The 26,402-nt window shown below is 45.3% G+C and overlaps 1 protein-coding gene across 4 annotated transcripts in view; it reads left to right on the top strand.

Annotated features, from left to right (window-relative positions):
* Positions 1 to 26,402, top strand: part of LMF1 (lipase maturation factor 1) — a 150,785-nt gene that overhangs the window by 82,892 nt on the left and 41,491 nt on the right. For all 4 annotated transcript variants that reach the window (XR_014557718.1, XM_083710857.1, XM_083710858.1 and 1 more), the window contains one exon: positions 20,250 to 20,417. Coding sequence is in view for 3 of the 4 variants with exons in the window: in XM_083710857.1 (XP_083566983.1) it covers positions 20,250 to 20,417 (168 nt within the window). In the remaining variant the exon portion in view is untranslated. The remainder of the gene's footprint in view (positions 1 to 20,249; positions 20,418 to 26,402) is intronic.

Below are 26,402 nucleotides of genomic sequence, written 5' to 3'. Positions count from 1 at the left end.
AGTGAGCCGGGTTTGGGGTGGGGGGAGAAGCCCCCTGAGGAGCCACAGGCGGTTGCCATGGAGAGAGGGAAGGACACTGTCCAAATGCTGCACAATCTTCTCCTCATTGTCCTCTGCTCCCCCCATAAAAGCCTCTGGACTGGGCCAGGGGATGGACCTCAGTTGCAATGCAGCCAGTTTGGTAACCAGGCCTGAAAACCTCCAGCAAAGAATTCCTAGGATTGGGAGCAGCCCACTCAGACCCAGGAGCGTCCTCAGAAGGATTGAAAACAAGTCTGGTTCTTGGATTCATGGAAGAAGCCATTGGAGGTGGTCTGGTTTAACTGACCTGCTCAATGGTCTACTTGCACTTTGACGTGCTTTCGAACTGCTAGGTTGGCAGGAGCAGAGACCAAGCAACGGGAGCTCACCCCATCGCAGGGATTCGAACCACCGACCTTCTGATCGGCAAGTCCTAGGCTCTGTGGTTCAACCCACACCGCCACCCGCACAGGAGTAATTAATTAATGCATTAATGCTTCCACATATGTCCCAAGCCAATCCACGGTGTACAATAATAATAAAAAAGCTAACACAATTACAAAAATGGCAGCAGTTGAGTTTTTTTTTAAATACAGAAACAAAACCCAATACAAAATGGACACCCCTGGCAGAGACCTGTTCATCCAACTAGGAAAGTTTGATGGATCAAAGGTGCCTTCAGTTGTGCAGATACTGGGTGCCTGTCGTGTCTCAAGAGCCTGCACCTAAATACTTCCAGCCAAAGAGAGACCATTCCCTCCAGGGGCCACCTCAGCCCTACTAGCAAATGACCCATTGCATGAGAAGGTTGCCTGAAGCCAGTTCCCCGTAGAGCACATCCTTGGAGGTCCTTCCATCTTCCATTTTGTGGACGTGACCATGTCAGCGTAGATGTCGCTGAGACAGAAGTACAAATGTGCTGGGAATGTGGGCTTGGGGAGAACACATCTTTCTTTGAAACGCTGTCCTGCCGTGTGAAGCCCAAAATCCTCCTGACAGAGCACATGTGGAAGTCGTTGAGGCGTTGCTCCTGGCAGTTGCAAGTTGCCCATGACTCACTTTCACAATGCAGCTTTCTCAACACACTGGTAGACCTTCATCTTGGTATTTGATATTTTGTCAGTAGTTAACACATATTGCTCAGGGAAAAAGAAGAAACACAGCAAATGCTTTACAAACATGATGCTCTCTGCGCCACCGCCCCTCCACCTTTCTGCCGTTCAGTCAAAAGTATATCCAAGTGTAGGCTTTGGCAATACCCCCCCCCCCCATTTGAAATGGTGCGGGCCCTCTGTTGTGGAAGGAGGGCCTTGTCAGTACTCTAGCATATGCCTAAGTGGCGCTGCTTGCTTTTGACTGGATTTGAGGCCCTGTTCTCCTGAATAGTGGCCACCCTCTTCACTGTGTCTTTAGGGCTTCATTTCGCAGAATGAGGCCAGTCATATCATTCAACCTTCTCTGTCTTGTTTAGCATCATTACAATACTCTCTTCGATTTTCTGCTGCTGTTGTCAGCTGAGTGCCTGAAATTATTTGGGTGTAGATTGTAAAAACAGCAACACCTTTTCATTGACTCTCTGTAAATAGATTCGGATAAACCAACGCTAATAGCCATGTGTTGAGTTATTATAAGTGGAGGGAAGTGTGCGTAATATGACAGTCACTTTTGACCCCTGGCTTCCTTAGACCTCCTGCTTAGCCATTGTCTGTCTCTGGGGTAAACCATCGCTCAGTTCATAAATTAGGTGTTACTACTGCTAGCCTGTAACACATACCAGATTATATCCAGTCCTCCATCTTGGAGTGGGAAAGGAGCACAGGGCCCCGGGAGCACTGCATTTATTTAAAGGATATATTCAGGACCGCCTGATCCCTTATATCCCTCCCCGATCACTGAGATTGCTGTTGGTGGTCCCGCATGGCTCACATGCACATTTTGTAACTGCAAGAAGCCATGCATTCAGTGCAGTGAAAATGTCTATACCTTGTGGTGGTCAATTAACAGTCATTTATATCTAACACTTGAAATTTGCAAAGTGTTTGGTTACAGCAGTTTGGTTTGTGATGGGCAAAACCCCTGGAGGTAGGTTGCTAATATACACATTTGACAGACAGGTCAGCCAAGGCTGAGGGGAGCCCAGACACCAAGGCTACAGATGTTATTTCCACAGTTGCTCAATTTAAAAAATTACAGCGGAGAGGCTGATTCTCTCTCTTCCAAAGTGCAAGTAGCTCTTGGTATTCATTTATTTAAATTGCAGTGACTGGAAATTTCCCACCAAGAAATGAAAACCCCAGCTTTGCTTTCCTGACTGAAGCACGTTTTAAAAGTGATTCAGCTGAGGGATTGCAAGGAAATGGGAAGCCAGAACTTTGCCCTCCTGAGAAGCCTTGGACCGACTGAATTAAAAGAGTGTTTACGCTTGGTCATTTCAGGGTTGAAGAGCGCAAACCCAATTTCAGATGAGAATTTCTGCAAAGGAAGGTGGCTGATTTGATGGGGGCAATGCTGCCCTCTGTAGGAACTTCTATTTATGGTATCGGTGGTGTATGTGTGTGCGTGTGTGTGTGTATGAATGGCATAGAGAACCTTGTCTACCCCATACCATATTTTAGATCAATCCATTTGTATCCCTTTCACATTCCAAATCACTTTCTAGAAGATGCTAGCAGGGAAACTTTCCTCCGTTCCTGTCGGATGTCACAAAGAAGAAAAAACGTATAGGACCTCAGGTGCAGGGCACAAGAGAAACCAGAATCCATTCCCTGAGTGAATGTTCACCAGCCTTGAGAGGATGAGGTCAATTTCTGGAGCCAGATAGTTAACATGGAGGTCCCGTTCTGATGACAAGAGAAGCTAGCCTGGAACTCACTCCTGCCCACCCAGAAGCTCCATCTTGCCTTCCAATATTGGAAGGACTATAGCTTAGGGATCAAACATCTGCTTTGCATGCAGAAGGTCCACAGTTCAGTCCCCAGCATCTTCAGGTAAGACTGCAAAAGACCCCTACCTGAAATGCTGGGGAGTTGCTGCCAGTCAGTGTGGACAGTACAAAGCCAGATGGGCCACGTGTCTGACTCGGTGTGAGGCAGTTTCCTGTGTTCCACAAAAGCAGATGTTACGGACCCTTGTTCACTTCTGTGCTTAAAGAACGGTCTGGGGATCTGAGTGTTCAGCTTTCAGGGTGTTTCATGGGCCGCATCCCATCCTCTGGCCTCCACAAAGTTCCAGGTTCGAAGCTGGCTCCAGGATTGTGGGACCTCTTGAGAAAGGCGCCTCTCAATGGGAACAAGGCAGCGGGCTCTTTTCTGGATTCTGGGCTGTGGCAAAGACCCAGCTCATATCCAGGTAACCTTGGGAGCCTAGGAATCCTTGGCAAAATGGCGCCCTGGAAAACCTTATTCATACATAGCTCAAGCAAGAAGTGGAAAAAAATGGTAAGTTGATAGGACTGCCAAGCATATCCCAGATAAGGCAGAATAAAGATGAGTATTTTGCCTTGCTTTGGTGGGAATTTCCTGCTGCCGCTGCCAGTCCAACTCAAGCCATCATTTAGAAGTGTTGCCATTATGAACTTTCCCTCCACCTTATTTGCTTTTGGTGTTGGGTGGAAGGGCAGGGGAGGGCTAGAGATCCTGTGCAAACGATGTCCTCCAAGCTCTTACCTTGTTTTAGTTTCTTTTCTTCTCAAATTTCCATCCAGCTGGAGAGAAAAGGCCAACTCTGTTGGTCTTCCACTTCCTTTCCGGGATGGGCCTTTGCTTCCCTTCCAGGGCCTGCACCACACAGGTTGGATTAGAACTTCCTTTGATGCTCAGTGTCTACCTGGTCCCACTCCAGCAAACTTCCTTTAATCGACCTGGCTTCATGAACCGCCCCCCACTGTGTGGCCAGTGTACTTAGGCCAGGGGCCTTTCTTGTTTTATATTACCTCAGTCAACCATGAAGACAACCTGGGCTGCCTCAAAAAGGTGCCCACCTCTCTGGAAGGCTCTCACCATCCATTCTTCAAATCTTTGCCTCCCACAGGACTGCCTCATTTGCCTAGCGCACCTTGGGGGCCAACTATATTTTTAGTAGATCTCTGCCTTCAGGGGTTTGTAATCCTGGAAATTATCATTCCACATTTCCCCCCAGCTTTCTTGCAGTAGCCTGTATTGCCTCATTCCATGTTCCTCTTAAGCTTGTTCACACATTACACAGAGCACAGATTCAAGCCGTTCCCTACATATATACAGTGGTACCTTGGGTTAGGTACTTAATTCGTTCCGGAGGTCTGTTCTTAACCTGAAACTGTTCTTAACCTGAAGCACCACTTTAGCTAATGGGGCCTCCTGCTGCCACCACGCCGCTGAAGCACGATTTCTGTTCTCATCCTGAAGCAAAGTTCTTAACCTGAAGCACTATTTCTGGGTTAGCGGAGTCTGTAACCTGAAGCGTCTGTAACCTGAAGCGTATGTAACCTGAGGTACCACTGTATAAGTATTTGTGAGAGAGCGTGTACCCTTGTGAGTAGTTTGTGGTATTCTGTGTCCCCTTTGTGGAAAAATTCTAGTTATTATTATCATTTATGTTATGTTATGTTATGTTATATTATATTATATTATATTATATTATATTATATTATATTATATTATATTATATTATATTATATTATATTATATTATATTATATTATATTATTATATTGTTGTTGTTTGTTTGCCGTCCATCTGACTGGATTACCCCAGCCACTCTGGGCAGCTTCTAACAAATTAAAACACAAAAACACAAGTGGTGATGCTGATATTTTTATTTGCTGACCTTAACCAGGGGTGGGCGGGTTATGATATACCCTCCAACTGATCAAGAGGTGTTTCTTGCACACACACCCCCCGGCTTTGCAAAAATGGTTTTCATACCACCCCCTCCTTGTCGGTGCACACAAATTTACCCAGCCCGTTTTAAAATGTCCCGAGCCCCTGGTGTGTGTTCAGTGCAAACATTTTCTGTTTGCAGTGTTGTGTTCTTTTTAACCGTATATTTTGTCCCTGGGTGGGCAAAGTAACGGGCCTCTCAGAACCTCAGGAAAGGAACAAGGTCTCCTAGTGGGTGCAATCTGGCAGCCCTGCGTTAAGCATAAAGAAACAGCAGCAGTTTTATTATAGTTCATAACGCCACACAACCTGTCATTAGCATATGGTATTCACCACCGCAAGATGTGGGGATGGCCTCTAGCTTAGAGCAGAACTAGGTATTATGGCGAACGTAAGGCTCCTACCCAAAGTGGCAGGGTTGTGTTGAACCCACCTTCTCCCCTTCTGTAGCCTGCTGTAAAAATATACCTGTTTTAGCATCCCTGTGTTTATCATAATGTCTAGGGCACCCTTTCCCAACCTGGTACCCTCCAGAGGTTTTGGGCCACAGTTTCCATCAGCAAAGCCTTCACAGCCATGTTTCGGACCATGGCTCCCATCATTGGCTGTGCTAGCTGGGGCTGCTGGGAGTTGTAGTCCTAAACATCTGGAGGGCACCTGGTGGGCAGAGGTTGCTCCAATCCATGATGTTGAAGGATGCATTATGCCTCTGAATACCAATTGTTGGGAATTGCAGGTGGGCTGCTGTTGCCCTCATACCTTGCTTGCAGGCTTCTCACGGGCATCTCATGGGCCACTATGAGAACAGGATGCTGCAATAGATGGGCCACTGGCCTGATCCAGCAGGATCAGCTGATCGTCTTACGTTCTTACCTTGGCTTTGTATTAAAGATCAAAGCAAGCAAGTGGATTCTGAAACAGGGTTGGGACCACAGCACTGGGGGTCGGTTGCCCCTTTCCTGACTGAAGGCAAACACACAAACATATGTAAATGAGGCAAATAGCTTTTCAATTTGGGAAAAGGTCTGGGGGAAGAGATTTTTAAAAATACGGCTGTCTTCGGAAGTGATCGAAGGGAAAGTGAAATTACTGAAGGCCGCATACAGCGTATTATTAGAATGGGAGATGAAAGATGAGGAGGTAAAATCAGTTATGATTAAATGGGCACAAGATGTAGGTCACAACATTATGATGGAAGATTGGGAAAAATTATGGAAAACTGATTTAAAATTTACAGATTGTTCCCTATTGAAGGAGAATTACATGAAGATGATGTATAGATGGTACACAACACCAGTGCAGTTAGGGAAAATGTACAAAACTAGTTTAAATATATGTTGGAAGTGTAAGGAAAAGGAAGGGACATTTTATTACATGTAGTAGGATTGTAATGTAATTTAAAAAATTTGGGAAATGATATACAATGAATTGAAGAAACTGTTCCGTTTGTTAAAAAAACCCGAGGCATTTTTGTTGGGGATTGTAGGGAAAGACCTGCCAAAAAAGCTGAAAAACATCTTCATGCATGTGACAACGGCCGCGGGAGTTCTAATAGCACAAGGATGGAAGACTGAAGAAACCCCAACTAAAGAATCATGGCAAGAAAAATTGATGGGCTATGCAGAACTGGCAAAATTGACTTATAAGCTATGGGACAAGGATAACTGTGACTTAAGGATGAATGGGAACCCTTTACAAAGTATCTGAAGATGCAACAAAGTGAACTGGGCTCCTTGGCAGGTTTTGAATAAACATTCACAAACTTTTTATTGATAATAATCATCTAAATAGTTTGAGGATCTATACAACTTTGTAACATGCAGAAAACAGCAGTCTCAGAGAAACCAAAGACTGGAACTGAGGGAAGTCGGTGTTTTTGTAGGGGGGGGGGGAGAAATGGGGGGTGGGAAACAAGGATGATATGTTTTTGGATAATATGTCTTGTTTTAATTTTGAATAAAATAAATAAATAAATAAATAAATAAATAAATAAATAAATTAAATGGCAGTTTTTACATCACATCAAGCCTGTCCTGCAGACAAGATTTGAACTGGGGGCTGTTTCATTTGCTTGGCTACACTGTTTTGAAAAACAGAAGCCTCTCCTTGAGCCTGCGGAACAAGGTGGCTCCGTATTCCTTTTAATTGCTTACTCAACTCTCTCCCCCCCCTCCCCCGGCCAAAAAGAAAAAAGTTCATCCCCAGAGGACATATTTGCCGGCTCTATTTTTTGCCCTTGGTTTAACTACAAGTGGGACGGTAGCGGAGGCAATATTTTAATAAGGAGCCCTTCAGCGCGAGGAGGTGCGGAAAGTAATTTGTTCTCCTGCCAGACTCCAGAAAGAATGACCATTTTGTTCTTGGCTTTACCTGTGAACATTAAGGGAAGGGGAGTTGTGCTCCCATTCCCCAGAGCAGCGTGCTGATTTATTGAAATTGGAGCCCGAAAATGTAACTCTGCTGGTGCAGCATGACATGAAATTTCTAAGGGAAATATACAATTGGCTGTTGGTTACGTTCTCTCCCCTCCTGTCCAGCTGGACAGATCTTCCCAATTTTTACTGTTCTGAACAAAAATTTAAATAAGTCCCAGATTAGTACATCTCAGTCCTCCTGTCCTTGGGCTCTTGGAAGAATACTTGCATCTTCCTTTAATTTTTTGTTGTATTTCCCCGCCGCCAACCCTTCTCCTTACTCTTTCTCATACCTGTGCCCATGATTCCTACAGTGTAAGACTGCAGGCAGGGCTTACTCTTTGCAACTTAAGTAATATATCTGAGCTGATTTGCAAAGATGAAATAAGCAATGGTGATAAATGCAGCAAACCCCCCGCCAAAACCCACCCCTGAGAACTGCAACAAAATGTTCCTGTTCAGTGTTCCTGTTCAGTGTTCCTGTTCAGAGTTACAGACAGGCAGACAAGCATTTCCCCACGATTCTCCCTTCAGCCTCTTGATCCAGGCCTGGCACCAGCAGTTGACCACACTGAGCACTGGTTGAGGACTCAAGGATTCAGAAGGATTCCCATACCAGATCGAGCGACTGCCCACTCACTCACCTGCCATCAGGTGCAGGTGCTGGTGTCCACATCCATCCACCCACCTCCCTGGGATCACCTGGGATCTGAGAAAAACACAGGGGCCTCTGCCTCCTCAGAGCCAGGATTCTGTTAATAAAAATTTTGCAAAGTTCAAAAAGTTTTTTTAGCCACTGTGGGCATTCTTCGAAACACCTCGTCCAGAATACCCCTTTGGCCCTTTCTCAGAGCCTGGGTGAAAGAGAAGCTACCACTAGCACTGCCGCAGCTGTAGCAGCATTGTGGAAGGGGGTTCTTTAAAAAGTAAGAGTCAGGTGGAGGGAGAAGGTGAACAGGGGTAGCGGGGGGGGGGGGGAGAAGGGTGGCAGTTCTGCTGCAGCAGCAAAGAGGAAGGTGGAGGAGGGCATCAAAGGCCAAGATCTGGTTTTCAGTATGGTGATACATCACCAGCTAAACATTGCAATATACGGATACAGTCATACCTCATGTTACGTCCGCTTCATGTTATGTTCTTTCAGGTTACGTCCCGCGGCGACCCGGAAGTACTGGAAAGGGTTACTTCTGGGTTTCACCGCTCACACATGTGCAGACGCGCAAAATGACGTCATGCACAGAAATGGTGAATCGCAACCCGCGCGTGCACAGACGTGCTGCTGTGGGTTGCATTCTTTACATGTTGTGAACAGGCCTCCGGAACGGATCCTGTTCGCAACCAGAGGTACCACTGTATATCACAATACCTGAAATAAGGATGGAGGCATTGGATGGCTTCACAGATTTCCCCATGTTATTATTTTTGCGAAGCGGTCGCGCGCACACGCACACAGTATATTGCCTAGTCAAAAATTATGAAACCAATATCATGATATGGATTTCAAAGTTGTTTTGGACAATATATTGATATATTGCCCAGCCCTAGACCCCAGTAGGCAGACTGTTCCCCTGCCTTGATCTACAAAACAAAACACAAACACACAAAAACAGCACCTGAAACTGTTTTGGTTGAAGTAAGGAGATTTTGCTACCCTCCTTTTCCTGACATGGACATAATCTATGATTTCTGCCTCTGTACAAAGCATAGGAGCAAGGGAAGGCAAAGAAGTTGGCAGCCCCTTGCACCGTGGAAATGGAGTGGCTTGATGTCCCTTGAAAGAGTTAAGCATCATTGACGGCTGCCTCCCCTCCCCTTCCAGATTTAGGATGGGGTGTCCCTGACTGCCTTCTCTGCACTTGGGGCTTGTGGGCGAAGCATCTCTCCTCCCTGCCCTTCCCTCCCCTCCCACAAAAAAAGCTGTGTTAAATCTGTGTAGCTCGTGCCGCACAACTGGCACCAGGCTCGACCACAAGTGGCCGTTAAAATAAACATCCCAGGCCTTAACTGACAGGCAGAGACGCAAAGCGAGAGAAGGCAGCGTGCTGGGGAATATTAAATGCGCTGCGAGAAGCAGCCTTCTCAAGACAAACAAGCCTGTTCCCTTCTTTTATGGGGTTGCCCCAGCCTGCTAGCCTCAATGAGCCCACTGTTTGGGACAGGCTGGCTCCTGCCTCGTGGGGCTGGCCTGTGGGGAGAGGAGGGGGGAAGGTCTGGTGCCAGCGGTGGTGGAGACTATGTCAGAAATTCAGCCCCCACAACCCACCCTGTGCAAACATGGAGCAAGGGCTGGGCGGCCCAGGAGCAGCTGGGCAGTTTGGCTACCGTCTCCTGCAGCCCAAGCAAGGAGGGAGCTGCTATTGCTGTCTTGCCTGGGCTCGTGGGCTTTCCAGGACATCTGCTGCAGGGAATGGGGCACAGGGCTAGGTGGGCATTGGCGTTTGGTCAGGTGGTGAATGTGCACAGGGACTGTCAGTGCCGGATTTACGTATAAGCTAAACAAGCTATAGCTTAGGGCCCCACTCTCTTGGGGGCCCCCAAAAAAATGAAAGGAAAAAGAAACTGGATTTACATTTCCAAAATACAGTATAAAAAAACAAATAAAATAAAACCTACATACAGCAACAGCGTTTTGTGTTGTGTAGGCTCATATGATGTAAGTAATGGGCCCCGCCTGCTAGCCTTAGATTGTATCTTATGGGCCCAGTGGTTTTTCCTACTTTCTTCAGTTTAAGCTTGAATTTTGCTATAAGAAGCTGATGATCTGAGCCACAGTCAGCTCCAGGTCTTGTTTTTGCTGACTGTATAGAGCTTCTCCATCTTTGGCTGCAGAGAATATAATCAATCTGATTTTGATGCTGCCCATCTGGTGATGTCCATGTGTAGAGTCGTCTCTTGTGTTGTTGGAAAAGCGTGTTTGTGATGACCAGCTTGTTCTCTTGACAGAACTCTATTAGCCTTTGCCCTGCTTCATTTCGAACTCCAAGGCCAAACTTGCCAGTTGTTCCTTTTATCTCTTGACTCCCTACTTTAGCATTCCAATCCCCTATAATGAGAAGAACATCCTTCTTTGGTGTCATTTCTATAAGGTGTTGTAAGTCTTCAACTTGAGAATTAGTCCTAGTGAAATCAGTCCTCACAACTGTGCCTAAGAACATAAAGTAAGATTGCCAGCCAGTCTAGTCCAGCATCCTGTTCTCGCAGTGGCCAGCCAGATGCCCCAATGGGAAGCCCATGAGCAAGCACTGTTGCACACTCCACACTGTTGATACCCAGCAACTGGTATTAGGAGAGCTTCCTGCCTCCCAACAGCAAAGATGTAACATAGCCATTATGGCTAGTAGCCATCAACATAGCCTTTTTCTCCATGACTTTGCCTAATCCCTTTTTAAAGCCATCCAAGTTGGCGGCTGTCTCTGCCTCCTGTGGGGGCGAGTTCCATAGTTAAACTATGTGCTGCAGAAAGAAGGACTTCCTTTTGTCTGTCCTGAACCTTCCAACATTGAGCTTCATTGAATGTCCCTGAGTTCTAGCACTATGAGAAATGGTGAAGGAATTATATATATTTCTGTGTTGCTGTGTATTTGATATGATATGTACCATATTTTTCGCCCCATAGGACGCACCGCCCCATAGGACGCAGCTAGGTTTTTTTGGGGGGGGGAATAAAGAAATTCTTTATTTTGGGGGGGAATGCATGCACACAGTAGCAAGATGGTGATGCTTAAGGCAGATGTGGATAGGAGAAGGCCTACAAGATACAGTGGTACCTCGGGTTACAAACGCTTCAGGTTACAGACGCTTCAGGTTACAGACTCTACTAACCCAGAAATAGTACCTTGGTTTGAGAACAGAAATTGCACGGTGGCAGCAGGAGGCCCCATTAGCTAAAGTGGTACCTCAGGTTAAGAACAGTTTCAGGTTAAGAACGGACCTCCAGAATGAATCAAGTTCTTAACCAGAGGTACCACTGTACAAAAAAGGTCAAACATAGTAACCTAGATTTTGGGAAGAAGAGTGGGGGCATGTGTAGTGTGAGGGTGGCATCAGTGTGTATTTGTGTGCTCTGTGCATGTCTTGTGCCCACACACCATCTCCCCTGGTGGCTAGGTGTCCGCAGAAACATTTGAATCGTTTCTGTACCCTTTCACAAAATTCACATTTGTATATGCTTTTTTAAAAAATCCCAGAACACACATTTTTGGTATGGTACATTTTTCTGAGCTGTGTTGCAAAAGTTCGGAGAAGCACAAAATCAGAATTGGAAGATAACTGCATTATATCACTGTACTGGTAGTCCAGGAACTTTGCATGAGGTTGCATCACTTAAAAAATGGCAGACCACATGAAATCGTTGAGCCCCATAATGTGAGATAATTGAGGTGGGAAGTTTTCCTGGAGACTCTCCCCCCCCCCCGCCGTGGGGTGTGCCCCCAAAGTCCATGTAACCCTTGATGGAAAAGCAAACGTGCTAAAACTCTGCTCAAACTGTCCATGATTAATCTTTATGAAACATTGCAATGGATGGCCTCTGTTTAGCTCAGTTGGTAGAGCAGGAGAGTCTTAATCTCCGGGTCATGGGTTTGAGCCCCACGATGAATGGAAGACTCCTACATTGCAGGGAGGTTGGATAAGAATTATCCTTGTGGTCTCTTCCAACTCAGTGATTCTAGTGTGCTAGTGCTTGATTTTGTAGTGGATTCCCCCCCCCCCCTTCTGTTTTATAGCTGTAAATATTGAATAGCATTTTTGCCCCTCGCCCTATTGGCTGCGGCTTGCTTTTGAAGTGATTAATCCCTTGCTATTTAGGCATGGCGGCATATGCAGAAGTGTAGTGGCCTGTGGTTGCAGGGTCTTGAAGACCCGTTAGCTTTCTGCAGCAAGGTCCCTATCTTCAGAGTCCTTTAGCCACCCAGTTCAGCATGAAAGGGGAGTGGCTTGGCCCCTGAGGAAAAGGCTTCTCATCCTTTGTACTGAAGGAAGTGAGTCAGTCACTGAGGATTGGCTCCTATGGTCACTCTGGAGAAGACACACAGGAAGAACACCAAAGAGTTGTGAACATTCAGGAATACTGACAACACAAGGGGCTCCAGTTTCAAGAGAATGATGTTCAAATTCTGCTACGCACAATGGAACTACAAGGAAGACACAACCTAAGTCAGTCCAAAAGGTGATATTAGAGCACTCCAAATCATTTGCCCATGTCAGTGCGTAGAAAACACAACACGGGGATTCTGCACTTTTTCTGAATTTGCCACTACGCTATTGGGCATTATGTCACATCAAGTTGCTACTCTATGTTTCTTTGGTTTTTCATCTCTGCATTTTCCAAAGTAACTGCATGAGTTTCATATGCACCTAGCCCCAATAAAAACGACTTTAAAAAGAAAGGAAAGGGAGAAGGACATTCCTCCAGCCCTCAAAAATGATATTTCAGTACCAAGTAGCATTTCTCCTGTTGGGCAGAGAGAAGAACCTTTCGGACAGGGGAGAGAACTTTATTGGCAAGGAAGTGGGGAACCCCCAGCCTTCCCCCGCCGCCGCTGCCCAGTTTGAAAGCATTCATTGGTGAAAGCAAGGAGGAGAACTGAAATGGCAAAAGTTGAGAAAACATATATGTTTAAAAGGGGGAGTTGGGAAACAGATGAAGTCATTTCTTTACTCAGTATCTCCTTACATGAGCCTTAGGAAGGCTGGATACAATCTTAATTTATATGGGCCTTTATCTTTAAGGAAAGGTCCATTGTTTATGTCTCTGTGTTGTATCTAAGAGATCCATTGAAATGAATGGACCTGAGTAAGTTAGGTTCAGTCATTTCAGTGGGTCTGTTCTTAGTATAATGTAGTTGCAGACACTCAACAAACTAATTGCATGCTTAACTATCTTAATTTATATTGAATCCTTTTCTCATTCTAATGCAGATGTCTGTCATTAATTGTGTATTGGTCGTCCCCACCCCACCCACCCCGTTCCCTTTCCCTTTCCCCTTTGAAATTGCATTTGCATTCACCCTTATTATTTATGAAATTACTTGTCCACCTCATCAACAATCAAGATGAACACTGTCTATAATAAATGTTCTGACTTCTTTACGGCTGAGACTCCTAAAATAAGAACAGCCTTTAAAACTGCAAACAGGTAGCAATGCTCTTTTTTAAAAAAAGAAAAAAGAAAATGTGACTTATATAATATGCCAGTTGCAACAGACTTATTTGAGAGAGATGATCTTAGATTTTAACGTGTGCCTCTTAAAATTAGACAGGCCTCCAGTGTTTGCCTTAGATCCACTCCCTCCAGCCCTCGAGCCAGCGTCTTTCATTCGAAAGTTGGCTTTAAAACGAAGCCGCGTCCCAGTTGAGGGAATTCACCGTTGAGCAAGGTAGAGAGCTCCTAGTGGCACAATTCGCTCTTTGTGGAACAGGCTTTATGAAAGATCTCACTGTTCCCCCCCCCTCCCCACAACATCACTTTATTACACTCTTGGGTGAAAATTATCCAGACCCCAAAACGCCCTAATCTAAACACAGGCACGAGCCGTTAGCTTCCCTAAAGTAAACTCCCTCTGTCGACTCACTCCCACCACCGCCCCGTACCCGGTTTTTCTTTGGCCTGGTTCAATGCTCGTCATATTTATGACGGTACAAAAATAATCCTGACAGAATATAATTCTGGCTGCAAAGATGGCTTAGAGATGGACAAGAGGAGACCCTGGAAAGGAAAGTGGACCTGGGTGTTTTCTGCAGGTTGGAATCAAGTTAATTTAGAAAGCGAGGGGTGAGATTTAAACCTCATGATTTCCTCATTCTTGCTAAGAGGGAAACAGTGAAAGTAAGGCTGAATGAAACAAATCTCCCAATTGCTTATTGTTTGGGGGCAAGGAAGGAGAGCATTTTCTTCCCCCACGCATGCCGTCCACTTGGCCAGGTCCAGGGAGAAAAGTCCACGAGGCTCTTAGCTGGGTTATATCTCAAAGCCTTACCAGGTGTCAGGGCAGGACCCAAGGCCATGGCAGGGCCATAGCTCAGTGGTAGAGCACCTGCTTTGCATGCAGAAGGTGCCCGGTTCGATCCCTAGAGAAGACTCCCATATCAAAATCTAGAGAGCCACTGCAAGTCAGGGCAGACAGTGCTGACCTGGATGGACCAAAGGTCTGACTCAGTATAAAGCATCTTCTGTTCCTAGGGCCAGTTTCATACTGTCGGCTAATTGCACATCCCCTGCCCCTGTTCTCTTCTGTGCCTGGAAAGGTATCGGACATGTGACCTGTGCCATCATCCAAAGCAACTCATTCAGATTATTTATTTATTTCATCAAAGCAATATCCTGTTTGATTGTTATAAACCCTAGCAACTTAAATGCAGTTTACAAAAAGAATAAAACTATGAAATTATTAGTTGAAAACAGCCGTTTAAAACCTTCAACAAGCAGTGCTGCATGTGACAAATGCAGGATGTCAGGAGCCTGAGGTATATCTGGTTAAATTCTGCTCCTAGTAGACTGAGTGGTCCAGGTCCTGATAGTGGGCTTCCCAGAAGATGCTGGACTCGATGAGCCACTGTGGCTCCAAGCCAGCAGGTTTTTCTGCTGTTCTTATGTCACTGGCCAGAGGATGCTGGATTTGAATGGTCTAACGAGGTTCTTGTCTTCTTATCACTGGAGGATACAAGGGGTAAGGTTACTATGCCTGGCACCCCTTCCATTGCTACCCCTCAGTCTGCTTCCTCCCTTCTGCAAGGACTTCAGCATGGATCAAACATGTGACCTGGGCTGTGTTAGCTAACGCGGGGTCGACTGGGTGGGTGAAGGACCTGGAATGCAGAGCTATAATGTCCCTTCTCCCACCCACGGCTGCTGCTGCCAACTCTTAAATATTTTGCAGGGATTCTGAACAAATAAATATCCTGAATGGAGCCATGGTTTTCTAATGTAATTTTAGCTCTGCGTTTCCCCAGGAATGCTCAGAATAAATAGGTAATATTTGCAAAGCAGCCTCCTCTGTTTCTGTTCAGAGTGGGGGCCACTGAGGCTCTTTTATGGTGCTGTAGCCATGTCACTAACTTGGGGTTTGGGGGCGGCATGGAGCACATTGGAACAGGGGAAGCAGCCTTATACTGAGTCAGATCATTGGTCCACCTAGCTCAGTATTGTCTGCCCTGACTGGCAGTTGCTCTCCAGAGTTCTAGACAGGTAGTCTCTCCCAGCCCTACCTGGAGATGCCATCAAGCATTGAACCTGGAACCTTCTGCATGCTAGGCAGAGATGCTCTGCTGCAGAGCTCTGGCCCTTCCGAAGGAAATCGCTGTTGGCCGAGCAGTCCAGAGTTGGGGCGGAAATTCAGTTTGCATTTTCAGGCAACCCTGCCTAATTCACACATTCCAAAAACAAGCTGACAACTAAGACACAGCTGTGTTTTGTAATTTGCACGCATACAAATGTTGCAATGCAATTCTGTAGCCCCAAATATGCATGCAAAAATGTGTATTTTGTAAGGGTGCATGTATCAGTGATGGTAGCATTCCATCAGGCAAGACTAGATACAAAACTCTCTATATTATGAGAAACGGAAACAGTGGCACCTCGGGTTACAGACACTTCAGGTTACAGACGCTTCAGGTTACAGACTCTGCTAACCCAGAAATAGTACCTCAGGTTAAGAACTTTGCTTCAGGATGAGAACAGAAATCGTGCGGCGGCAGTGGGAAGCCCCATTACCTAAAGTGGTGCTTCAGGTTAAGTACAGTTTCAGGTTAAGAACGGACCTCCGGAACGAATTAAGTTCTTAACCACTGTACTACAATGCTCACAATTTTTTTATGAGAACTTTTTTTAAAAGGGGGGAAAAGACAGATGTGCTTAAATGAGAGATTGGCCTCTTCACACACCCACTTGTCCCATGCTTGGAAAACGCAGGTTTCAGGGGTTTTCTGATTACCCCACTTCTTTCTCTGGGAAAACCCGCTCTTTGCCACTGAAAAGCTGATTGACGTTTGCTTCGAGTGGGTTTTCCTGGAGAGAAAGCAGCAGAGAAAGCAGAAGTGTGGACAAGCCCCAAGATGGAGAGGAACACAAGCTGTGACAGATTCAGCCACTCCCGGTGGACACTAACCAGCTTCCAAATCTCATTAAGGGTTTGGCACAGAAGGTACAGCTTCCACTGAAATCAGCAGGCCACTCGATCACGATCAAATGGTCACCCTCCTGTTCCCCAATCACATTTGCCGCTCAATATAAAATGCATCGTAGTGCAGAAAAGGGGATCTGTTCCTTGTTTTAAAATGAAGAGCTTTGTAGAAACAAGGCCGAGGGAATGGGTTAAAAATGAACCAGCAAAATCCACTCCTCTCCCCACACTGCTTCCCAAGCCTTGCCTTCTATACTGGGGAAATATATATATATCTGCTGTACATCTGAAGTTTATTTCAGTCCTTGGGGAAAGTGGCGCGGCGCTACGTCTCTAGTAAATTGCCGGCGTTTTACGGTCGCGCAGGCACCCGAGCCAAACAGACATCGCCTTGGCTCGTTCGCCCGTCTCAGGGTGGGCAGAGTCTGGCATGTTTTCCTCCGAATTGAAGAGTGTCATTGATGGGGTTGGGGGGGGGAGTTTCAGTGCAGCCAAAGCTTGTAAGGTAACTTTAAAAAATTTCAAATTAAAGCTCTCTAGGGATGTAATTATTTTGATGTTTCGTTACAGAAGAACCGCCCCCGCCCCTCCTCCTTGCAACCTGAAATTTAGGTCCTTGTGTGCTTTCATCCAGGCAGTGGAGTTTCACATTTTTAAACTTTTATGGGACATACTTATTTATTGCTGTGGGGGGGTCCAAAAAAAAAGTGGGTTGAGATATATTTAGCCTTTGCTACTGTATGTACTTGCCGCCCATAAGAGGTTTGCACCCAGGTGTGTGCACTGCAAATCAGGCTTGAGTGTGTGCACTGTTGGATCTACACATACCTGGGCATGAGGACATATTAGCGTATTTTTCGCTCTATAGGGCGCACCCAACCATAGGACGCACCTTGTTTTAGAGGGGGAGAACAAGGAAAAAAAAATCTCCCTCTCTCTGCTCAGCGCCCCTTCAGTGAAGCTGCAGGAGAAACGGAGCCCCTTCCATTTCTCCTCCCGCTTGGCTGAAGGGGCGCTGCGTGGCTCTCCCTCTCTGCTGAAGCCGGGAGAGTCTTGCTCTCCCGGCTTCAGCAAAAGGAACCTGAAGCCTCCGGAGCGCAGCAGGACCTCCCACTGCACACTGGAGGCTTCAGGCAGCTATCCCTGAAGCCTGGAGAGCAAGAGGGGTCGGTGCGCACACATTTCCCCTTAATTTTTGGAGGGGGAAAAGTGCATCCTATTGAGCGAATGAACCTGCAGGGGTGCTGTGTGAATCTGTTAACATGTCAGAAGCTGCACAGGTAGCTTGGTAAAACCTAGGCACTCTCCTAAGAAGTTAAGGGCAGTATTGCCCTAAGCTTGACCAACCAAATGCAGACGAGGCCTTGCTCCGTGGTGTTCTTTTCTTGCAGAACTGAGGAACGCACACCAGCCTTGAAAATCAACGCACAACACTTGCTAGTCCAGCAAAACACTCCCTTCGCCTGTGTGCCCACCCATATACCTGCATCCTATGCTTTGAATCACATTTGTAGCTAACGGGAGCCCAGCTGCCTTTGGTTATCAAGAGCCGCCCAGCCTTATCACCTGAAGAACCATAGAATTGTAGAGCTGGAAGGGATTCCAAGAGTCTAATCCAATCCCCTGCAACAGAACGTGCATTTCAAGCGCCTTAATACTTTGTCCTGCATGGACAAGAGAAGGTGCTCCACCCCTGCCCCCCCCTCGGTTTGGAAGGAAAATATATTTCCTCCCATCTTGGAATCGTGGCATAGAGCTTCTGCCCAGTCTCGCTAACTCAGACTAACTCAAACCAGCTCCCGTCCGAGGGAGGGCCTCTGGAAACCTATAGGTTCTCTGACCCCGGATGCAGGAATCCCCTGACCTCCTGCCCCCTTGGTGTAGGGGTTTGGCAAAGCACCGTGACCCCGTGGCTTGCTCCATCCTGCCCCAGTGTCAGCGGAAGGAAGGATGCGGTATTCTGTCCCGAGGGAATTCCAGCCGGCTCGAAAGCGTATAAAGCAACACTATGATTAATTCCAGCTTTGCTAATAAGGACTTGCATTAGTTACAGTGTTTGGCAGCCGGGACGATCCTTCGTAATCATATTCCCCCTCGTGGTGTTTGTAATTTTGTGTGTGTGTGTATTTTTGACTATTGTTGTTATTGATGTTTTAGCTGCAAACAATTTAAAGATGTGTTGCGTCTCCTTCAATTATCATCGGCTTTCCAGGCCATCTCTGCGTGGCTGTCAGGGATTCTTTAAAAAACAAAAACACTGGGGATGAATAGTGCCTGTGTTAGATACGCTAAGATGAATTCCTCTCGACTTCTTGTTGTTGTTTGTTTGCTTTTAATTGCTCCGCTCTTTTTTCCAGCGCTGCGTGATTCATGTTTGAGTTCTTGGTTTGAGGCCAGATTACATATCTTGTCATGTTTACTTCCAGTATCTGAAAGCAAACATCCCCTGCAAACCCCTGAACTCACTCGCTCACGGAGAGCCGGAGTATTGGATGCCGTCATGGGGTTGTATCTTGTATTAATCCTTCTCAGAGTAGACCCACTGGAATTAATGGGCATGGCTAAATTAGAGTTATTAATTTTAATAGACCTACCCTGAGTAAAGCTTAGTCAGAGACAGGCCTTTATTGTTGTTTAGAATCATACGATTGTAGAGTTAGAAGGGACTCGGATCATCTAGTTCAGTGGTTCTCAACCTATGGGTCTCCAGATGTTGTTGGACTACAACTCCCATCATCCCTGAGCTCTGGCCTTGCTAGCTAGGGGTGATGGGAGTTGTAGTTCAACAACATCTGGGGACCCACAGGTTGAGAAAGGCTAATCTAGTTCAACCCCCACTGCAGTACAAAAATATGCAGGTGTCCCATCTGAGGATTGAATCTGCAACCTTGGCGTTTAGCCTGGCTGGCATCCTCTTCATTCACTCAGCAGCCTCAAAAGTCTCCCCAGAAATGGTAACAGACCTACAGGCTCCTATTATGACTTCTGGCTGATTCTGACCTCCTGAAGTGGCAGTGTGTGGGCTCCCCTTCATATCATAGGGTGGCTTTATTGTATATTTTAGCGATGGGTGTCCTTAACGTGTTGCTGGAATTGTTTTATTGCGTATTTTCATTGCACATGGATATTTTATAACAAATTTTATTCTTACGAACTGCTTAGAAGCAGCATGTTATTGGTAGGCAAATTTTATAATTGTTGCACTAAGTAGAATTATATTGCTGCTATTGCTGCTGCTGCTGTTAAATTTATTACCAATCCTTCTCCAGCAAGTCCCAAGGGAGGTTATGGCAATTTTTTTAAAAAATTGAACTAAAAACAGCTACAACAGATCAATTAAGAAATATATGAATGAATAAATGAATTAATAATAGCAATGATAATTTAAATTGTGTACAGTGGTACCTCGGGTTAAGAACTTAATTCTTTCTGGAGGTCCGTTCTTAACCTGAAACTGTTCTTAATCTGAGCCACCACTTTAGCTAATGGGGCCTCCCGCTACCGCTGCACAATTTCTGTTCTCATCCTGAAACAAAGTTCTTAACCTGAGGTACTATTTCTGGGTTAGTGGAGTCTGTAACCTGAAGCGTCTGTAACCTGAAGAGTCTGTAACCCGAGGTACCATTGCACTAATGGATATAAATTAGTAACTAATAATGATGTGGCTCTCTCCCTCATTTCTGGTACACTTCTCTGAGGAAAAGGGGTCTAGGTGCTGTTGCAGCAAGAGCGATGTGCTAACTGACTAATCAGGAGAGAAGTGGCATGAATGTCCGGTTCGGGGGGGGGGGTGATCCTCTCCCCGACTGAAGTCTGTCTGTGTTCCTTTTCTGCCCCTTTCAGACCCAGCCTGTACCCAACCCCATCTCCTACTATATGCATCGTTCGCCATGGTGGTTCCACCAGTTCGAAACGCTCTTCAACCACTTCATTGAGCTGGCTGTGCCGTTCCTCATCTTCCTCGGGCGACGCCTGTGCCTCGTTCACGGGATCCTGCAGATCCTCTTCCAGGTGAGACCTGATTTTCGACCTGAAAACCAATCCTTATTCGGGGGGTGGGGGCCTTGCCCATGTTGCTACCAGACCCTTCCTTTTAAAACAAAAACAACAGCAACACCCCAAATGTCTAGTATTTGGGTGGGGAACCACAGTAATCAAATTCTGCCTTCTGCGACTCTTTACCTGGCCCTCAGAATATGTATTTATTTTCATTCTGCATTATGCAACCTATACTGATATTATACAAAAGTAACAATAGCAGTAATAAAGAACAACAGACTAAAATTATCAAATTAAATTAAATCCAATTGTCTCGGATAACGTTCAGTCCCTAGGCTTGCTCCCTTCCAAGAAGCAGCTTACAAGACCCGAAAAGGGATAGATGTAGCATCATAAAATTGTAGAGTTGGGGGGGGACCCCAAGGGTTATTTATTCAACCCCCTGCAACAGACAGACCAGTATGAGCCTGTTCTGTGCCAGCTTCACCAGTGCTTACTTTAAAAAATAAATAAATCAGTTTTTATTAGTTTTCATACATATATCATACATTATTCAACTTAACCAAATAATAGTTTTGTAAATTCCCCTCTCCCCTTGGCTTCCCTCCATTTCCATTTCAGGTTTGTTAAACTACTTGTTGCATTCTGCTGCTTATATATAGTAGTATATTATCACATTGTTACCTTTCTTGTTCTCTCTAATTACATTGTATATGTTTATTTAAACCATGCCAAAGAATCCATACTTTTACATTGTTTCTGCAAATATGTTACAAAAGGTTCCTATTCTTTTCCAAAGTCACCATTATCCTTTTCACGCAGTTCGTCAATTTTGCTAATTCTGCATGTTCCATCAACTTTTCATGCCATTGTTCTTTGGATGGTATTTTTCCCGTCTTCCAGTTTTGTGCTATTAAAATTCTTGCTGCTGTTGTTCCATACATAAATAGCGTCCTCAATTCTTTCTTCACATCTTGTCCTAAAATACCCAACAGAAAAGCTTCTGGTTTCTTTACAAATGTTATTTTAAACATTTCTTTCAATTCATTATAAATCATTTCCCAATATTTTTTTACAATCTTACATTCCCACCACATGTGGTAAAACGTCCCTTCCTTTTCTTTACATCTCCAGCAAATCTTTTGTTCTGTTTTATACATCTTTGCTAATTTAACTGGTGTGGTATACCACCTATACATCATTTTCATGTAATTCTCTTTTATTAAGGTGTTTACTTATAGGCTTGTTCTGTTTAGTTTGGATTTTCCACAAGAGAGCATGAAAAATCTTGTGTAAATTGTATGCTTTTTTGTATGTTTTTAATGCATCAGAATAACAGTGCTGCTTTTAAAGTGTATTTAAAGCTACCTCCTTAATGAAATGTTAGCTTTCTGCTTCCGTTTATGACTCACACGACTTCTGTGTCGCCTCTGAGCCGTGCAGTAGCAGCGGAGGCTTTTATGGTAGTACACATGCTGTATAAATGGGAGAGTAGCTTGCTATAAACTCTGTGTGCAAACCGTAAAAATGCTGGTTGAGTTTTTTAAAGGCTGACATGTGAGCAAGGAAGAAACATATCACCCAGTCTGGGTAGACTACCATATCTGGCCAGTTTGCCCCTCTTTCTGGGGAAAAGCCACGGCTCAATGACAGAGCATCTGCTTTGCATGCAAAAGGTCCAGGTTCAGTTCCCCAGCACCGCCAGGTAGGGATGGGAGAAGACTGGTCCAAACTGCAGGAAGGCCTCTCCACAAAATGGAGCTAGACGAACCAATAGTCTGACTTAAGTATATGGAAATTTCCCATGTTACTATTTAAACTACGCCTTTGTTCAAAACCACAAGGACCAGAATCTTAGATGAAACATCTGCTTTGCATGCAAAAGGTCCCAGGTTCAATCCTCAGCATCTCCAGGTAGGGCTGGCAAAAGCGACTCCCTGTCCTAGAGTGCCACTGCCCATCGGTATAGACAGCACTGAGAAAGATCAAGCAATGATCTGACTAGGCATAAGGCAGCTTTCTTTGTTGAGTTGTGGGTTGCAATTTTCCAAGCTGCAATGTGTTCTGCTGTGTTAGGTGTCAGGATTCTCCCTCACCTCCCTACCTGAGAGTGACGTTGGTGATGGTGTGTAGCATCGTCAGCGGGATGTCACTTTGCAGAATAACGAACTCTCATCTGTCGTGCTTAGATGATATCAGTTACAAGGAAGTAACAGCAACGTTGATATTCAAAACAGATGGGAGGGAGACCTGGAAACACATCAGCCATTCATACTTTAGCTGTTATTGTCAGTGTTCTTTCTAGGAGAATTGGTTACCCTAAATGACCTTGGTTCATTTGGTCCAGTACTATTTACTGCAGCCTCCCCTGACCTGGATCTTTGAACTTCAATTCCCACCAACCCTAGCCAGCATCACCATTTCAGACTACAACTCCCATAAGCCCCAGGCATAGGAGGAGGAGGAGGCTGGTGGAAGTTGTAGTCCAAAACACCCAGAGGACATCATCTTGGGGAAAGCTGGCCTATTGTAACTGGCAAAGACTTTTCAAGGTGCCAGAAAGAGGACTTTGATAGCTCTGTTGCCTTCTGATCCCTTGAAACAAAGGTTTCAGGACTGGAGCTAGAACCTTTCTACTTCTTTGTGTGCATGCATGGGCAGTTGAAGCTAAAATATCCCACAAGCCTGCATGCAGTCCAAAGATGTCCTCTATATATTCCATCAACAAAATAAATGCAACAAAACCCTTAAGCTGCTGTGCAACAATTTCTTTGCTGCGTCAGGGAGGAGGGAATTTCACAAGTGCTAACCAAGTAGCCAGTGCATCCCAGAAAAGGAAATTATGTACAATAACCGACTCATAATGACCTATTGTTAAATACATTCCTCTTATTGCCCTTTAATTGACATTTTATGGACAGTTTGCAATTACTGACTGACTTTCTTTCCCAAAGGAGTCTAAGCAAGGAGAACAAATCCCAGCATAATAGGCCACTCTTTTGCCGTTAAAGGATTTTGAAACACACACACACACACACACACACACACACACACACACACTGTTTATTTAATATTTACTGTTCTTTCCTTCATTCAAAATGACTTTTATTGACAATACTCCTGCTCTGCAAAGGAAGCAATAAAGTTTAATGTCGATATCCCACTTAAATGTGCTTTTCAAGATTTTAATTGACATTACATGCAAGGTTTTATTAGACATTTTTATAATTGTTATTGGAGTCATGGTGGCTAGGCTCTGTTAACTACGTTTCTCTAGATTAACCACCAGGCCCAGAGAAAATTAGCTGTGTGCGAGCTCCCGTTCTCCCCTCTCCAAAATTAAAGAAGGGGAAGGTTGGGGTGGGGGGAGAGTTCTGACTGCTACAAGAATTGGTTGTGTGAAATGAGTTTAAGGGGAGCTTACCCATCCCACTGCTTGCTGCCTTCCTTTTGCAATCTGCCTCCCAACCCTTTTCCCCCACCAGAGGCAAACATGAATTTGGAACCCCCTATTCCCTGCCAAATTACTAGTTCAAGAAAACAGAACTGCGGTGACTCAGATTTTGCTGAGAGTCATGCTAGGAAGATACATATCTTTGTGATTCATAAACACGAGGACAACTTTCTGACAAGTAAGAGCTATTCGACAGTGAGAGAGACTCCCTCAGAAGGTGGTGGCCTCTCCTTCCTTGGAGGTTTTTAAGCAGAGGTTGGATGGCCATCTGTCATGGATGCTTTAGCTGAGATCCTGCAATGCAGGGGAGTCGCAATAGATCGCACCCAACTCTACAATTCTATGATTATTTGTCCAAACCTTTTGATCTCTTTGGGGAAGGATTGTTTTTTTCCAGGCTTTCTGCTCATGTTCAGCTTTCAGCGGGGTCCTCAGTGATATGATCCTCCTATGGTTTATGGTGTCAAGGATGGGACTTGCTGGGCAGGGACCCCATTGGTTGCATTTATAGTCCACCTTTCCTTCAAGGAGCTTGAGGTGCTGGCACACACAGTTCTCCCCCAGATCAAAACACCTGTCAACATTTTGTGTTTCTGGATAGGCTTGCCTAAACAAAAATGTTTTCAGCAGGTGCCGAAAAGAACACAGAAAAGGTGCCGATAGGTGCCGCCACACCAGTGCAGGTGCCGACACACCAAAATATCCGTTTCTTACAACTGTGGGACAAGTATTACTGCATATGGCGCCTGTAACTGTCCCAGTTCCGCAGACTGAGGTGGTTGAGTGGCCATATATGGGTTAAGGCAGGCATGGCCAAATTTGGCCCTCCAGCTGTTTTGGGACTACACTTCCCATCACCCCTGACCACTGGTCCTGTTAGCTAGGGATGATGGGAGTTGTAGTCCCAAAACAGCTGGAGGGCCAAGTTTGACCATGCCTGGGTTAAGGTGATCTCTCAGGTCCCAAGTTGTTAAGGGCTTGATATACTCATAGAATCGCCGTGAATTTGGCCTTGTAGCAAATCATCAAATGGGGCAGATCTTTGACTTATGTGCTGCCAGAGACTGACTCTTGTCAGCACCAATGCTGGAGCATCCTGCAGTAACTGCAGCTTTGCGCATTGTCTTGAATTACAGTCATTGCTTCCTTTTAACGATCAAGGTATTTTCTAGCACAGATGAGGACAGAAAGGAGAAAGGGCATGTTCCAGCCAAGCCCCTCAGCCCCTTCCCTCACCCCTGGCAAAGGGTTCATCATCCAGTAGCACAACTGCCTCTTCCGGTGGCCAGGAGCCAGGGGCAGCTGCCAGAAATGGCTGGCATGCTGGTCTGGCTTCAGCCAACTGCCTCTCACATATTCCTGCAGTGCTGACAGGGGAAGGTGGAGGGAAGAGAAGATTATTTTTTCAGGAAAAGAAAGAATCACCACTTACTGGATTTTAGTGCTAACTTTCTAAATAGGTAGGAAAGTGATATTTTAACATTTGCAGCTGGAGGGGCAGGGAGACAGCTTTTGCCAGCTCATTGCAATGAGGAGATTCCAAAAGGGTTGTCCTGTGAGTCTGTTGGAGTAAAAACTATCAAGAAAAATTGTGGCAGATTCAGTTTCTGTGGGCAATGTCAGCTCCAGTGCCTTGCTAGCTTTTTCAGCCTTTAAACGCCAGTGAGGACCTTTGGTTGCTTTTGCTGGAAGTTAATCAGCTGCATTTTAAAGGGACCCAGTCACCTTTTGCAGTGTCTTGCTCAGGGATGGAAAAATGTGTCACCTTTAATTTTTCTCAGCTTCTCATTTTTCTAATATTAGGCCTCATCTGCACTATACGTTTAAAGCACTATCATATCACTTTATGCAGACATGGCTTCCCCCAAAGAATCCTGGCAACTATCGTTGGTTAAAAGTACTGAGAGCTGTTAGGAGACGCTATTCCCCTCACAGAACTACAAATCTAGTGAGTTTCCTGGGGTTGATTGCTAAACTACCCTGCCACATTTCCATGTCAGTTTGTGTTTTTAAAAAAGGGCGTGGAAGAACTCCTCTTGAAAATTCATCAGCTGTTTGCATTTCTCTTAATATTCTTGAGTCGAATCTTGCTTAACCTCAGGTTAAGTACTTAATTTGTTCCGGAGGTCTGTTCTTAACCTGAAACTGTTCTTAACCTGAAGCACCACTTTAGCTAATGGGGCCTCCTGCTGCTGCCGCACCGCCAGAGCACGATTTCTGTTCTCATCCTGAAGCAAAGTTCTTAACCCAAGGTATTATTTCTGGGTTAACAGAGTCTGTAACCTGAAGCGTATGTAACCTGAAGCGTATGTAACCTGAAGCGTACGTAACCCAAGGTTCTCTGTAATTCTCTGCAAAGCAGTTCTCTGTAATTCATTTTTTTGTATGTTGCCTTAATGAATACATATGTGATTGTGCACACCCATCTTCCCCTAATATGCATTCCCCAATATGCACATTTTTGGGTGGGCAAAATACATCTCATTATTTGAGAAAGGCCGGATTCCAGAGGGTTCCTTCGTTTCAGTTCACTTACTATTTTG

Source organism: Podarcis gaigeae (genome assembly GCF_964106915.1).
Source record: "Podarcis gaigeae genome assembly, chromosome: 14".
Lineage (NCBI taxonomy): Eukaryota > Metazoa > Chordata > Lepidosauria > Squamata > Lacertidae > Podarcis > Podarcis gaigeae.
The sequence above is the reverse complement of the archived record's forward strand: the minus strand, read 5'-3'. Positions and strand labels throughout refer to the sequence as shown.